This window comes from Callionymus lyra, chromosome 1 (genome assembly GCF_982586985.1).
Source record: "Callionymus lyra chromosome 1, fCalLyr1.hap1.1, whole genome shotgun sequence".
NCBI lineage: Eukaryota > Metazoa > Chordata > Actinopteri > Syngnathiformes > Callionymidae > Callionymus > Callionymus lyra.
Genome location: NC_141818.1, coordinates 19,366,500 through 19,381,598, shown reverse-complemented (window position 1 = coordinate 19,381,598; position 15,099 = coordinate 19,366,500). Strand labels below are relative to the sequence as shown.

The 15,099-nt window shown below is 39.3% G+C and overlaps 2 protein-coding genes across 5 annotated transcripts in view; one reads left to right on the top strand and one right to left on the bottom strand.

The window, feature by feature from the left end:
* hectd4 (HECT domain containing E3 ubiquitin protein ligase 4) overlaps positions 1-8,188 on the top strand; it is a 37,847-nt gene extending 29,659 nt beyond the window's left edge. For all 4 annotated transcript variants that reach the window (XM_087796223.1, XM_087796206.1, XM_087796214.1 and 1 more), the window contains exons 62-76: positions 896-1,103; positions 1,176-1,399; positions 1,744-1,889; positions 1,967-2,070; positions 2,134-2,257; positions 3,075-3,265; positions 3,399-3,545; positions 3,613-3,732; positions 3,814-3,969; positions 4,038-4,141; positions 4,547-4,768; positions 4,834-5,000; positions 5,070-5,265; positions 6,084-6,306; positions 6,900-8,188. In XM_087796223.1, coding sequence (XP_087652349.1) covers positions 896-1,103; positions 1,176-1,399; positions 1,744-1,889; positions 1,967-2,070; positions 2,134-2,257; positions 3,075-3,265; positions 3,399-3,545; positions 3,613-3,732; positions 3,814-3,969; positions 4,038-4,141; positions 4,547-4,768; positions 4,834-5,000; positions 5,070-5,265; positions 6,084-6,306; positions 6,900-7,036 — 2,469 coding nt within the window. In that variant the 3' untranslated portion in view covers positions 7,037-8,188. The remainder of the gene's footprint in view (positions 1-895; positions 1,104-1,175; positions 1,400-1,743; positions 1,890-1,966; positions 2,071-2,133; positions 2,258-3,074; positions 3,266-3,398; positions 3,546-3,612; positions 3,733-3,813; positions 3,970-4,037; positions 4,142-4,546; positions 4,769-4,833; positions 5,001-5,069; positions 5,266-6,083; positions 6,307-6,899) is intronic.
* A 1,673-nt stretch (positions 8,189-9,861) lies between these two features.
* LOC148088297 (L-serine dehydratase/L-threonine deaminase-like) lies at positions 9,862-12,719 on the bottom strand. Its single transcript, XM_087806056.1, has 8 exons — positions 12,700-12,719; positions 12,475-12,633; positions 12,373-12,412; positions 11,109-11,248; positions 10,740-10,831; positions 10,313-10,540; positions 10,124-10,248; positions 9,862-10,062 (listed from the first exon to the last, which is right to left on the bottom strand). The coding sequence occupies exons 2-8, from the start codon at positions 12,625-12,627 to the stop codon at positions 9,869-9,871; spliced, it is 972 nt and encodes a 323-aa protein (XP_087662182.1). The 5' UTR covers positions 12,628-12,633; positions 12,700-12,719; the 3' UTR covers positions 9,862-9,868.
* Positions 12,720-15,099: the final 2,380 nt, after the last annotated feature.

The window sequence follows — 15,099 nt, the reverse complement described above, 5'->3', positions numbered from 1 at the left end:
TACTTGACAAAGACAGGGTTCCCAAATTAATAAATGGTAGACCTATTCAAGTTTCCAGGAAGATAACATGTAAAATGAACCCAAAAAGAGCTGTTTGCGCATGTAAAAAAGTGTCCATTGTAAAACTGAGAAGCCTTGACTTTGTATTCTGGAGAAGCCAGATGCTTTAACATTAAAGAATGTAGCTTTTTTCTTTATACCTATAAATAAAGTTTTGTAAAAAAAAATTTTTAATGTTATTTTATTATTCTTATTTTAAAGTTGAACATGATATTTAAATATAGTGTCTAAACCTGACCTGGTAATGGCTTTCTCCAGTCCAAGAGAGCAGAAGAGTTTTTTAAATGGTAAATCTGCAAAAAACTTCATTCTAAATTTTCATTTGTAATTTCTACGAGGACTGGAACAAAGCAGACCATTCATTATTTATTTATAATGCGGTGAAGAAATGTATTTATGGATTCATTCCAACAGCTGTTTGTGCTTGCATTGTGACTATTTAGCCTGTTAATATACATGCATTAATCTTTTGTATTTAATGTATTCTTAAATACAATCCTCCCTATAATATTTATATTTATATTTCTCAGCACTCGCAAACAAACAAGCGGGAAATTACCGGCATTTTTGCATGCATCACTCAACGGTTTAGGTCGGGGGCGAGGTCACACAGTCAAACTCAGCCAAACAATAGCTAATATAGTTGTGGTGTCCACAGATTTGGTTTTAAATCAAAAGTATTGATCTCAGTGTGGAGCTCATCTGCCCTGCGACTCGCTGACTATTCTTATTCATCGGTAGAGGAAAAGTTATTTCAAGCCGTTTTCTGTCCAGCCCCATTATGTTTGATTATGTTTTCAAAATATTGTTCTTTAACTGAAACATTTTCTTCTAGGTTCGTTCTCGAGCTAAAGTGGAAAAAATCCGAGCCAGTCTTTTCAACAGCAGCGACTTGATTGGCTTGTCCAGTCTTGAAGGGGAAGAGGAGCTGATGGAGCTGAGCAACGAAGAGATCCTCACTGCCTCCAGCGTCAACCAGAGTTTGTTCGACACCCAGGGAAGCTCTGCCCTGGAGGACTACTTCTTGGACAAGTCTCTCCGAGGTTTGTGTTCCATCACAGCTGTCTCATTGCATTCTTTTATTTTCCTCTTAATAATTCAAACAACATTTCCAGGTGACAAACTAGTTCTTGGAGCACGAGACGTGTTGACGGACATCTTTAAGAGCTGCGTGCACTCAGAGCAGATGCTCAGCCTCACTCCCACTAAGCCTGTCAAAGTGTCAGAAATATTCCTCAGCAAAGAACAGATTAACGCCCAGACGCCAGGAAACCTGCTGCACACTTTCTTCACCAATGTCAGACCTTCGAAGAAGGTTCTGGAGGACCAGCTCACTCAGGTAAACCTGTTCTCTTTCAGCCATTCTCAGTTATACATCAATAAAGTAGAAGTGTGAGATCAAACGTAGCTTTGATCTCAGAAAGAAAATACTAGGACAATAGGATTTTATTAAAACACCAAGAAACAATATGATCATAAGCCACCCTATTTTAAGCCAGTCAGGAGCTCAAGGTCACTGTTTACTGTATATTCCAATTATGGCTTAGAAAACTGGTACCTAAGAAGCCAAAAAAGACAACTCTGACGAATGTTTAGACAGCTAGTGAAGACTACAGTGGTGAAGGACTGCTGTATCCTCTACCTAGAGTTGGGTTAGTGTAACTGAGATTTTCTTGTTAACAGATTCTGAGGAAGTACGGCACTCCAAAGCCCAATAAAAACAAATACAGCAAAGCTGGAAAAGAACAGCACCAGGGCAAAGTGGTCAGCACCAAAAGACCAATAACCAAACCTCCTACCAAAGAGAAATCTGTCCTCAACAGTGTCAGGTATGTCACTTTATAATCAAAACCATTTATATTTGAGGAAAAGAAGAATAAATGAAGGTTTTTCTTGTGTTGTTCAGAACGGCACTGAGTGAGAAGAAAGCAGTCCTGAAACCAAAATCTCCTGACAAATCCAGAGCGGAGGAGAAGGATGTGGAGAAATCTCCTGCTAAAAAAACAGAAGGTTTGTTTAAGCTTGGCATAAACATGTTTGTTGGTGGATAGTTGAGTTCAGTTTCCATTTTAGTTTCAGAAGAAAGGTTCCTGACTCTAGAAGGCTTTCAAAAGTTTGCAGTCGACCGTGCCAAACAGGACATCCGCAGCATCTGGAGGGCAATTCTGGCCTGTGGTTACGACCTCCATTTTGACAGGTAAGACTCACTGAGTATAAACAAAGTCTGACTGATTTTATTTATAAAACTCTTTTGAACAAATTCTTAAAACATTTTTTTTCCCAATCTTGTAGTTTGAAAAAGACCATCTAACCAATATTATACCATAAATTATACCTAAAAGTAACTTAATTAAATAATAAAATAAGGGAATAATAAATAAATAATGACCTTGACAGGAAATAATAACATATTACATATATTAATATTAACATATAAACAAATATTAAAGTGAACGTTAAACTGTCATGATATTACATTCACATTTTAAGTCCTACTAACTTCCCTATCATTTACTTTTAATTTCTCATCCGCTGTTTCAACTCAATTGACCATGGAGGTTAATGAGATGTAGGAAACCAAACCTTCTTGGTTGACGCGACATATAACCACGCCCATTTTACAAGTGGCTGCTAATAATAAAATCTTTTTTAATTAATCTAAAGTGGAATATTACAAATTTCCTGTAAAAAAAACAACAACACTGTATTAAATATTTTTGAACAAATAAGTTGTCCAGAAAAATCACTTCACCCACACTATATATAATATAGTATACTTATTCAAATAATCTTTCTGTTATATCTATCTTTAAACCTATTTTCATGGCTTTATTTTTGGCTTATATAACAACTTGTATATCAATTTGAAACTTTTTTCTATTATTTAAAATGTAGGCATACAGATTTTAAAACATTTACAATCTTAATTAGTTTTGAATTGATGGTTTAGTTTTTATTTTTTTCCCCTCAAAATGTATGATATCATTTCTGAATCAAGCGTTGCTTTTCAACAGGTGCACGTGCATCGACACCCGTCATGCACAGAAGGCCAGCAGGAAGTGGACGTTAGAGATGGACGTGGCACTGGTCCAGTACCTCAACAGACTGTGTCGTCACTTAGCGATAACACCTGCTAGACTGCACCCTCACGAGGTCTACCTGGACACGAGTGACATCGCTGATCCACGCGTAACATGCCTGCTCAGTGCGTACAATTAAACTATAAATATTTTTTAAACCCAGGAAACACATTTTCTGAACAGCATATGTAAAAAGAGGGTTTTCTTTGTAGTTGATTTAACTGTCACATGTATTTTTTCTCTTTCCAATATCTCTAGACGTTCCAGTGGAGAGTCTGCGCCTGCGCTTTGCCTTGTTGCAGTCCCTCAACAACACCTTAGAGAGCTTCTTCCTGCTTCTAGTGGAGCAAAGACAAACGCACACCTACCAGAACAGCATTGCGGCGCTGATAAATGAAGCCAAAGGTAAACAATAGAGATTTCCTTTAGGTGAATCAAGGATGATTATCTCCGACTGACATGTTTTCGGCAGGTCTAATCTTGTATGACACTAAAGTAACGGTGATGAACCGGGTGCTGAACACAACTGTGCAGAGAACAGCCGACCATGCTGCCCCTGAGATCACACTGGACCCTCTGGAGATCGTAGGAGGTTTGAACCAGTCGACATTTGCTTAATCCGGATTCCTTTTTCTTAAAGTGTTAATCGATTTGTTTGTTTTCCCCCCCGCAGGAGAAATCCGGTCGTCAGAGAACACATACTTCTGTCAGGCAGCTCGACAGCTTGCCTGCATTCCCTCCTCGCAGCTCTGTGTCAAACTGGCCAGCGGAGGCGACCCGACCTACGCCTTCAACATCCGCTTCACTGGAGAGGAAGTTCACGGCACAAGTACATTCAATCTCCCTTCAGAGGAAAGCTTGAATGTGTGAGTGAAACTCTTGTGCTCAACTCCTCAGGCGGCTCCTTCAGACACTTCCTGTGGCAGGTATGCAAGGAGCTCCAGAGTTCTGCTCTCTCGCTGCTGCTGCCCTGCCCCAGTTCTGCTGCCAATCGCAACAAGGTAATTGAAATACCTTTGAAGAAATCAAACATGCTTTTGACAATACAAGGGCATCATGAAGGCCTTGCAAAAATTGTAGGAGTCAACTCGTATTTTTTTTAAAGATATTCATTTAGAAGTTTTTAAATAATACAAATATTGGAGTTTGACTTTTAATATATACAAATAAATAATTAATGATAGAGATTGACATTTCCTGTCAGTTTAAATATATTACGCACATTTATTCATCTCACATAAATATATACAATTAAAGGAAAACAATAATATAAAATAAATAAATTAACAATAGTAACCAATATTCAAAACAAAATAATAACAATAATAAATGAATAAATAAAGTTTAGAACAGCTTGATGTGAGATGTGCTGAGTTGACCTGGGTCATGTGACTGCTCCTCCTCAGGGGAAGTACACCCTCACTCCCTGTCCAATCAGCTACGCAGAAGAACAGCTGCTGCACTTCTTCGGTCAACTGCTGGGCATCGCCATCCGAGCCGACATGCCACTTCCGCTGGACCTGCTGAGCTGTTTCTGGAAAGGTCTGGTGGACGAGTCCCTGGATCCTGAGCAGGACCTCCAAGAAGCCGACATTCTCACCTACAATTACGTCAAAAAGTTTGAAAACGTAAAAGAGTTTGTTTTGGAATCTTTTATCTTGTCACCTGATGACAAGGAGTGCTGTTGTTCCAGGTGAGTGACGAGAGCGAGCTGGAGGCCCTCTGTGCGGAGATCTCCTCTCAGCATCACTCGGGAGAAAGTCCAGAATCTCCCAGTCGACCTTGCTGCACCTTCACCTACGTCACCATGACGGGGGAGGAAGTGGAGCTCTGTCAGGGGGGTCGCAGTCTCACCGTTGGGTACGAAGGAGAATCTTCAAATATTGTCACGACTGCTTACTTACAACCCTGTGCTTCTGCCCCGGGTAGCTGGGAAAACAAAGACGTGTACGCTGGTGCGGTGCGGAGTCTGCGGCTGCGAGAGTTGCAGAACACAGAGTGTATGACGGCAGTGCGGGCAGGACTGGGATCCATCATCCCGCTGCAGCTGCTCACCATGCTCAGTCCTGTAGAGATGGAGCTGCGCACCTGCGGACTGCCGTTCATTAACCTGGAGTTCCTAAAGGTTAGTGATCAATTAGATTAGTTAATAGTTAGGGAGGTAAGAATAGATGAGATAAGATTACTAATAATGAATCTTATTAATTTATCAGTTTAATTGTTAATAAGATTAGTTATTAATAAGGTTAGTAGTCGGGAAGCATGGAAATACGATTTGAAGTTTGGATTAGTAAATTTAGTAATAACTAAGATTAGCAGTCAGTAAAATGAGTCGATAATAAGATTAGTAGTAAGAAATCTTAATTATTAATCAGATTAGTAAAGATAAGATTATTATATAAGGTTAGTGGACACTATTCTTACCAAAAAAAGAGCTTCATAACTAAAAGGATTAGTAGTTGGTTATCTTGGTAATTAATCAGATAAGGTAATAATAAAATGAGTAAGCAGTGAATTGAATAATCCATAAGATTAGTAACTAGTACGGATACTGAAGGTCTGAAGGCTTTGATCATTATGATCATTTAATATAAGATTAGTTGACGGGCTCATAAAATAATAAGGTTAGTAATTCATAGGGTTAGTAGACAGCAGCCAATCTAATCAATACATTTAGTTAATTTGAGAATTAGTCATCAGTAAGGTTGAGTATTATTTAGATTAATAATTAATCAAAATAATAAAAAATATGTTTAGTAAGATATGTATTACAGTTTATAATCAGTCAGGTTGCTGGTCGATGAAATTAGTTCGTAAACAATAAATTAGTAATCAAGGGGGTTATTATTAACTGGTAACTATTGACAAAAAGATCCAGCAGCAAAGTCATCACAAGATGTTGATGTCAACTTTCTGACTCTTGACTGTGATTCTGGACCAAAGGCTCACACCATGTACCAAGTGGGTCTGATGGAAACGGACCAGCACATCGAGTTCTTCTGGACCGCTCTAGAGATGTTCACTCAGGAGGAGCTCTGCAAGTTCATCAAGTTCGCCTGCAACCAGGAGCGAATCCCCTTCACCTGCCCCTGCAAAGACGGCGGGCCAGACACGGCACACGTCCCCCCGTACCCGATGAAGATAGCGCCACCTGATGGAGCTCCAGGTAAAACTAGATTGTTTCAATTCACCAACACTGTGGCCATAAAGTCTGCCAAGAAGAGACGGTTATTACTACATCATGACTTAAAGTAACATTAAGTTATCGCCTCAGTCAAGAAAGTCTGTGTTTGTTAGCAAACTCTAAATCTAAAACAGTTTTCAGTAATATTTTCGGAAACTGCTGGAGCAGGTCACAGAGCAGACGTATGCTTTTTACAAATATATTGAAGGATCTTTCTTCTTCAGTTCTTCTGTGAGTTGCTGAGCATTGCTGCCCCCTAGTGTACCTTTAACCACATGCTAGTGATGATATTATATATTCTAAAAATATATTAAATTATATAGATGGAAACAATAATCTGTTAATATAAGAGTAAATATGATTGCAGATATTATTAAGGTTTTGTAAGTAAAAAAAACAATATGTTTTTATATATATGTATTATTCTTTTTGCTGATCATATCTTATTTCTTGGTTTATTTGTGAAGTTGAAATCGTGATCATTCATATGAATAAGCATGTAAATACCCACATGTTTGGTTGAAATGCCTCTAGTCTGAAGTTTGAGTGACTAAATGAATGTTCCTGGTGTGCAGGTCAGCCAGACTCTCGCTACATCCGCGTGGAGACCTGCATGTTCATGGTGAAGCTGCCGCAGTACACTTCTCTGGACGTGATGCTGGACAAACTTCGTTACGCCATCCACTACCGAGAAGACCCGCTCAGCGGTTAGACCCGAGTGAGACTCTAGACTTCTGACAGCCTTGACTTGATTTGCATGTTTCCACACGAGCCCTCGATTAATAGTTTGCATTATTTTTGATGATTTTGTTTTTTCTTTCAGGAATCTTAGGGATGATTATTTATTTAATTTTCCTCATCTGTGAATGGAGAGTCAGGTTTAGCTGGCGTACTTGCACAAGCAGATGTTTTTTTCTTTTCTTATTTATTTCAAAGGCTGTTTGTGTCTGACTTTGCTGTGACGGGTTCAACTTTGCTGTGGCGCCTCAGTGCTGAGGCTGAACCAGGAGGTACGACAACTCTCTGTGAGTGCAGTTTTTACTGTCCTCCGGGTCGACACCGGACCCTCAAACTGCGTTTGGTTTCGCCCGCGACGATGATCGGGACAGTTTCCGCTGCCTCGGGTGTGAACTTCAGGTTTGGGAAACCTGCGTCGCCTCATGTGACGAGACGGCGTCTGAGCTGCTCGTGTGCTTATGCTACTGAATGTGTAACAAAACCTCCCAAAACGTAGGCAACTCCCCCCGCCCCCCCTCACACACACACACACACACTCACACACACCCAGGAGGGGAGGGTCAGCGGATTCTTCTCAATTCTGCCTTTTCTCGCTTTTATTTTTAACTTTTATTTGCCTGTAAAAATGATTAAATAGGAAAGAAAATGTAAATAGATGTTTGCAGTTTTTATGACACTCTGTTGCTTCACTTTTTAGTTTGTGCAACTCTTCCAAGAACAGAACTCTGGTGAAGAAAACTGATACATCACGCTAGATTGTCAAATTGCTTGTAATTTCTTTTTTGGTTTTGATTTATTTTTTAATGGAGGATAAACCGCTGCTAAGAGAGATGCTCCGTGTTCTCCCTCCCTCCCTCCTCCGGGCGACCCTGTTGTCTCCCCCCCGACCCCCAAAAAAAGCAAAAGAATCAAGCGGACACGTCCATTATAGAGAGGTGTTGCTATACAGTTATGTGCTGTACATTTACTTGATATTTATTACAATTATTTATGGTTGCATTAACTTAACTTTTACTGTCTTACCTCTGCACATCGTACCATATCTAAGATGGACTGAAGAGATGTAAAGAATCGGACAACATTTGAGGTTTCAGTGTCCCAATAAAGAAATGTCTTCATGTACAAATACAGACTGTTTTTTTTAATATAGTGAATGAATATACATTTTGCTATCTAATGATGATTTCTCATGGGTTACAGCTTTTGTTCCACTCAGAACCTAAAACCAGAGTTAGCTCAAGATTTGAGCCCAGGACCTTTGTGATGTTAAAGGTCAAAGGTCACCTGTAATTACTCCAGACAAGTAGTTTTAACGGTGTTGTCACAGAGTAGCTATCTATTACTTTATCTATTAGCTCACATTTAGCCTGTATTTTCCAAGTAAACATTGTGGACCTTATTTTGTGTAATGAAAATAAGCAAAAACACTCATTAATTAACATTATTTACACATGTTTTTTTCAAGTATTTTTTTTTTTATTCATTAAATAATAGTCTTATATAATTTCCTGTCAATCTCTCGTTCGTACAACAACAATCGTTTCTATTCACATGTCTCTCTCTTTAGCATGTCGTTGCATCACGTCACCCCTTCAAGGACGTTCATTTTGGGGCCCTCATCTCGATGCTCTTTGTGCGTGTGGCCTCTCTTTGCTCAGGAATGTTGACCGTAAAGCATGTTTGTGTGTTTTTACGTAAGAGAGTGTAACCAACTGTCAAGAGTTACGCCACAGCTGCAGACACCTTTTAAGACCGGGAGGTGCCGGGCCAGACCAGTTCCAACTAGATCTCGAGTGTCCCCCCCCCCCCCCGAGCCCTCATTGGTGACCCTTCCTGTGAACTTGATAGTATTCCATTTGATCTATTTCATTCATTTAGTAATGCATCCTAATAAAGTAAAATAAAATAAGTAGGCAACACAGCATGTTAATGTTGATGTTTCTTCTCCTGGAATGTCTTGCTGTGTCACTAAAAAGCTCAGGTGCCTCTTCTGGGGGTCACATAACCCCCTCCTGTCATTTAACGACCCCAACACCAATGACCAGAGTGGAAAACAGCCACGTCCCTGCAGCCCAACAAGGGTCCGGCAGTGTCTGTTGAGCTCAAATCTGATCGTTAATTTTCCTTTTTCAAAAGACATTTTGACACATACTGTAAATACAACTATTTATGATATTTTTATTATTCAGTCCAGATGTTATTGATTTAATCTCCTCAGAACGACTGCAGTTCGCTCTGTTTTGGACTAGCTATGCTAACAAGTATGCTTTAAAATCACTTGTTTGGGACCTTTGTGCTGGGGACCGCGGCTCCCTACAAGGGTTTGTGTGAGTTTAATTTGAACAGCAGTCTTCGTAATAAGAATCGGAAAACTTTCTAAAGCAAGACCATGTAAAGATTATGGCATGTAAAACTGCAGGACAAGTATTATTCTCTTGTAAAAAACGTTTTATTCTGATAATTATGTTTTAATATCATAAATACTATAATATCAGGAATACATTAAAGCATTTCCCAGATATTAAAGCACATTATGTCTGGATGGAGAAAATGCTGATATTATCAACTTGATTTGCTTCTTAGTTTAATCATAAAGAAAAACTCTGGAAACCATAAATGCAGAGTTGTTCTTTGTGGATGAACTTAAATGACTGAAATAAAAATCCAGTACAAATATAAGACAATGACTTTTATTCGTTAACAAGCACATCAATGTATCAACACATATTTTAAAACAATGTTAAATAAATTAAATTAGCATGCAGGTAGTTCTGGAATGATCAGGTTCGGCAGCACAGCTCCGTCGTCACAACATGTCCAGCTGCTTCTTCAGCCTCCTCAGCTGCTCCATGCTGATGTTGTTGCCCCCGCACACCACGATGACCACTGGACCCAGACTCCGCTCCAGCTTGCCCTCGTCCTGCAGTCGTTTGATGATGCCGCTGTAGACGGCGGCCAGAGCGGCACCGCAGGCGGGTTCCACCAGAACCTTCTCGTCATCTGCAGAGACACCCGCACACATGAGTTCAGCTCCTCTTCCTCGCAGATCTGCCTCACTCACCTAAAAATAACTCGACGGCCTTCACCGCCTGCTGGTCCGTGACGGTCTCTGAGAACACCGTGTGCTCCTGGACCAGCTTGAAGGTCTGGGTGGAGACCCGGGTCAGACCCAGGGTGGTGGCAACACTACACAGAACCAAAAGAAAGTTAGTCCCTCGAAGCTGATTCATCAGAGTCGGGCCTGGAGTACCTGGTGATGGCCGGGAGCGTCACCAGCTTTCCCGCCTTCATGGCCGCGTTCAGACTGTGAGCCCCGACAGTTTCCATGGCGATGACCGGAACATCAGCCCAGTTGGCCCGACGGAGACCATCGACCACTCCATTCAGAAGACCACCACCTCCGACTGACAGCACCACAGCTCCAGGCTTCTCCGTCATGTCCAGTTCCAGCTCCCTCACCAGAGAAGTGTGACCCTCCCTGTGACCATCACAGTCCACCATCAAGACTCATTTGGACTTTGACCAGATACTGCATATTCCCAGACCAGAGTGGAGGTTTACTTTTTAAACCTGGTACTTCCTAAAGCTACAAAGGCTTAACTATTAAACCAAAAAAAAGAGGCTCTAGTCTGAGTAGCTGCTAGATGACATGACTGAACCTCCAACGTTTTTCTCACCAGATGAGTGGGTCATCAAATGGGGAGATAAAGATCCAGCCGGGGTTGTTTTCCACCAACTGATATCCATATTCAATACTCTCATTCAGAGCCTGCAGGGAGGAAACAAACTAGTGAGAATAAAAACTAAATACTACATGAAAAATACATTTTCTTTATTGCTCTTGTTTCCTATGTTATTTGTCTCACATGAGAACATGACAAAACATTTAATCAACATGCAAAATAAAACAGTATAACATTTAAATTAGTTAAAAATGTATATATTTTCTTTAAAATATGCATTTCTGAGGGCTTTTCAAAGGTTACAACAAAAAAAGAGTGATCCTGTGAGGTTTCAAGCAGCAAATGCTACACTGGGTGACTGACCTGGCCGTGAATGATCACAGTGGCCCCCTCATCCTTCAATCTGCCCACCGTCGAGTTTGGGGTCACACTTGGCACCACGATGGTTGCAGGAATCTTGAGCTGACGAGCAGAATAAGCGGCTGCCATGCCAGCGTTCCCACCTGTCGGAGCGTATGTTAACATTATTGTCACACACCACAAACTTCCCAGCTTACTTATGTAACCTATGTTTTAGGAATCTCATTTTTCAAATAGACTCAAGCATGGTACATAAAAATGTTACATAATAAAACGTTTTTTTTAAGGATATTGTGACAGTTGCTTACAAAAGTATATATCTATTTGAAAAACTAAATTAAAATTGTTATTGATAAAATGTATTTATTATTTTAACATATTAGCGCAGTTTAATTTTCCAGGTGCTCAAAAAAAGTATAAGTGGATTTTGACCCAGTAGCCTTGCCATACTTTAATTAGCTTTAGCATTTCGAGCTATACCTTAGCTTCGCAATATATATAAAATGAATGGCTGTAAGTTAATATTTACACAGTATGTTATGTTATTATATTTACATTTAAAAAGGAGTCTCTATCTTGTTTTGTATTGTTTAGCTTCGAGGCAGCTGGCTATAGCTATATACATTGCTGCAATTGTGATAATACCTTATTTTGTCAACTCATTGTATTTCTTCTTTTGGGGCGCTTTTCACAACTCAGGTGAGTCAGTGTCAACATATAGGACACTGGTTGATAAAATGTACATTTAACAGCATAGCAGAGGTGTATGTAGTATTTCACAAGATAACCAATGGTAAAATATAAAGTGTTATATTTTAACTTTATCTATAATAGCAGACAAGATATCAACACCAACATTTTAAAGATGGCCAAGAAACATCTGAATAATGCTGTGCTAGCTCTCTATTCAACTATTATAAATGTATTCATAACAAGATCATGGATTTACCTGGTTGTATCTTATTATTCTCCAAATGTATTTCTTTCTCACCTAATGAAGCAAACCATGTAACATGTTCTTTTAACACTCCTCCATACTGATCTCTTTGTCAGTAATAGTTATTATTATTATTATGCTAATGTATTATTTGTTAAAATAATTGTAATGAAATGTGCTTTAAATTGTGTCTTATACTTTTAAAAACATGATAATAACTGACTATTTAATGACATGGATGTGATTTGTGCTTCTGGAATGTAACATTGTAAAATGTGCCTTATTGGGCATGTGTTTATATAGATCTATTCAGATGCATCTGCCTCTCACCTGAGCAGCAGACAAAACGCTTGCAGCCCTGCTCGGCCCACTGCAAGAGAACATCAGTGACTGCGGGTTCATGGGTGAAGCTGGAGTGTCTGTGAAACTCACAGTCTTGCAAAGGTGTCCAATGCCTCGTATCTTGAAGGATCCAGTAGGCTGAGAGGAGTCCAGCTTCAGGTACACCGGCGTCCCGGCAACTTTAGACAAAGCCAGACTCTGCCTGACCGGCGTGGCCACATGGAGAGGCTGCTGTGTCTTCATCTCCTGCTGGAGTGGACAGGTGAGAAGCTTTTACTCACTTTCATCATATGTTTTTTTTCTGGCGTGACTTACCACAGTTGTCGCAACACAAGTCTGAGAGAATCTTTTCTTTCTATCCTGCTTGTACGTGAAGTAGATATATACGCTGTTGTGATGTGGGCTTGGCACTTGACGCCCAATCAGGTTTCACCGATGAACCAGTGTCCCCCCTCACCCCCCGTCCTGCACCTTCACAGCAGTGACCAACAAAATAATTGAAATTCCTCCAAGTTGACTTAAGCTTCTTCAATGGTCTGAGTGATAAATCTCAAAAACCATAATTTAGGTTTGATCATTTGTTACCTACATTTTAATGGTAACTTGACCACCCCCCTTTTTAAATGAATACCCCCTCTCTCCCTTCCTCCCCTCCACCCTTCCACCCACTCAGCCTCACTCAGCTTCACACACGTCTGTCATTACCAAAAGAGTCGACACTATTTTGGATACAATTCTCTACTACCAAAAGGAGTCTGAGAGAGCAGCAGGTTTAAACCTGACTGATCCGGTGTGTGAGCTTCTTAACTAGCAAAATATATGTGACTTTTAATTTATTACTTTGAATTATATTGTTATACCAGCATAAATTATTGAAATATTTACTTAGGGTTTTTTCTGTTACCCTTATGCAATCATGTTTTTTTGTACATAAATAAAACGCAGATACATATGGAAGCATGAACATGTTTAATGCAAGGAAAAAAAGATTAAATACAAATTAAAAACTTGAGAAGTTAGTACAAAGCTTCTGATAAGTGCATGACAGTCTTTCATGAAAATGAAAGTAGCATATGGTGTTACATCAGAAAAGTAATGACAATATTTCACAGAAATAGTTTGTCATTAAAGGCGTCTTTAAAGTCAGAACAATAAAAGTCAGAATTGATAATCCATGTAGATTTCAACAATAAATATCAGTGGTAAAAAGGTCGTAATCTAGGCTTGAATATATTTTCATAACCATAGAATTAGCTCGATTTGGGATGAGAGAGGATTTTCATCAGGAGTTCAGGAGTGTAACACAGCTGGTTGTTCGGGTTTAGGTGCAAATAGAGATTCTCTCGCAAACTTCGCCACAGACTCTCTCACTTCGTGGTAAAGATATTTTGGCACCCAAGCAGGCATGTAAACGACGGGTTTGGGGAATGCACTGAAGACCTCCAATGGCAGGTTGTCGTCTTGAACTCTTCTGTGAAACTCCAACATGTTCCTCTTCTTGGTCCACTTGTCCAGCTGGTGCCTGAGCAGCTTCCTCCTCAGAGACTGATCCCTCCACAACCTTCTCCGCTCCTTCATCTGCCAATACAGACAACCCACTCAATGCATGCATGCTCGAGGGAAACCAATGAGCATTAACCTTTGACAAATGTGCATTCTTAGATAGTTTTTTGCCTGTTTGTGCCTGAAAATTGTCTTGTACACGTGAAAAATGTAAACATTTGGGGGAAAAATTAATTAATTTGTTATTTAAATGTTTAAATGTGTTTTAAAAAAATTATAAATGTATCAATTGGTTTCTACTTGACATGCAGGTATACAAAACATTTTTTATTTTATTGTTGTTGTTAAATGTTTCATTGTATGGTGTAAATGAAAGATTCAACTCAAATAAAAAAGCCAATATATATTTTTTATATAAATCTGCTTATATTCGTAATCGAAGCTACAATTATTTCAATATCTATACTTAACTTCCTTCATTTAAATCTAATTAAATGTCAATATTTCATCATTAATTCATTTTATACCCTTTTATTCCTTAAATTCCTCATAATTATTATGATTTGGAGAGATTTAAATCGAAGAAGCAGGTATAAAGAACACCTACGGTGACGGTTAGGATCGGCCGTTACTGTAACCGTCAGCCATCCGAAAACACTTTAATGTCCCAATAATGGCATTTAATTCAAGTGATAAAAACGTTTTAGTTTTTACTTTTACTGTAAGCCTCTAATACGACGAATATGTGATGTGATTTATATCATTTTTACATCGGAAAAGGTAATAGATTAAAGGTCGACGTTTAAAATAAAGTTATGAATTGGCGTATAAACCTGTCTCAAGACCCTCACCATCTTATCGGAGCTCCCTGTCTTCTTCTTAAGCATGATCGACTTCGTTTGCTGTATTTTTCTGCACATCACTGTAGTTCAAACTTTCTTCAGCGGAGTGTCTGAGAACCTGCTGTCGCTCCAGATGATGATCGATCTGCAGGAGAGGAGGGGCCGATCACCATGGCAACTAGAGCGCAACTTCCTGTTTATTAAAATTTCAAACGACTGACGCGAAATAAAAATAAAATTAAAATAAATATATATTTATATTTGAGTGTGTACAAACAATCGTAAACAAAAAAGTAGTCTGAGAAATTACGGGTGCAATTTCACGTAGCGTTGTGTCATTTAAAATAAGGAGAATAAAAAAAAGTTTACA

Bases quoted from the DNA above. Each gene is read 5' to 3' on its own strand.
- LOC148088297 (XM_087806056.1), bottom strand. From the start codon at position 12,627: ATGAAGACACAGCAGCCTCTCCATGTGGCCACGCCGGTCAGGCAGAGT. The intron at 10,541-10,739 runs GTGAGAAAAACG...TGATGGTCACAG, and splicing joins TTTGATGACCCACTCATCTG to GGAGGGTCACACTTCTCTGG. The intron at 10,063-10,123 runs GTGAGTGAGGCA...GTGTCTCTGCAG, and splicing joins GGCCGTCGAGTTATTTTTAG to ATGACGAGAAGGTTCTGGTG.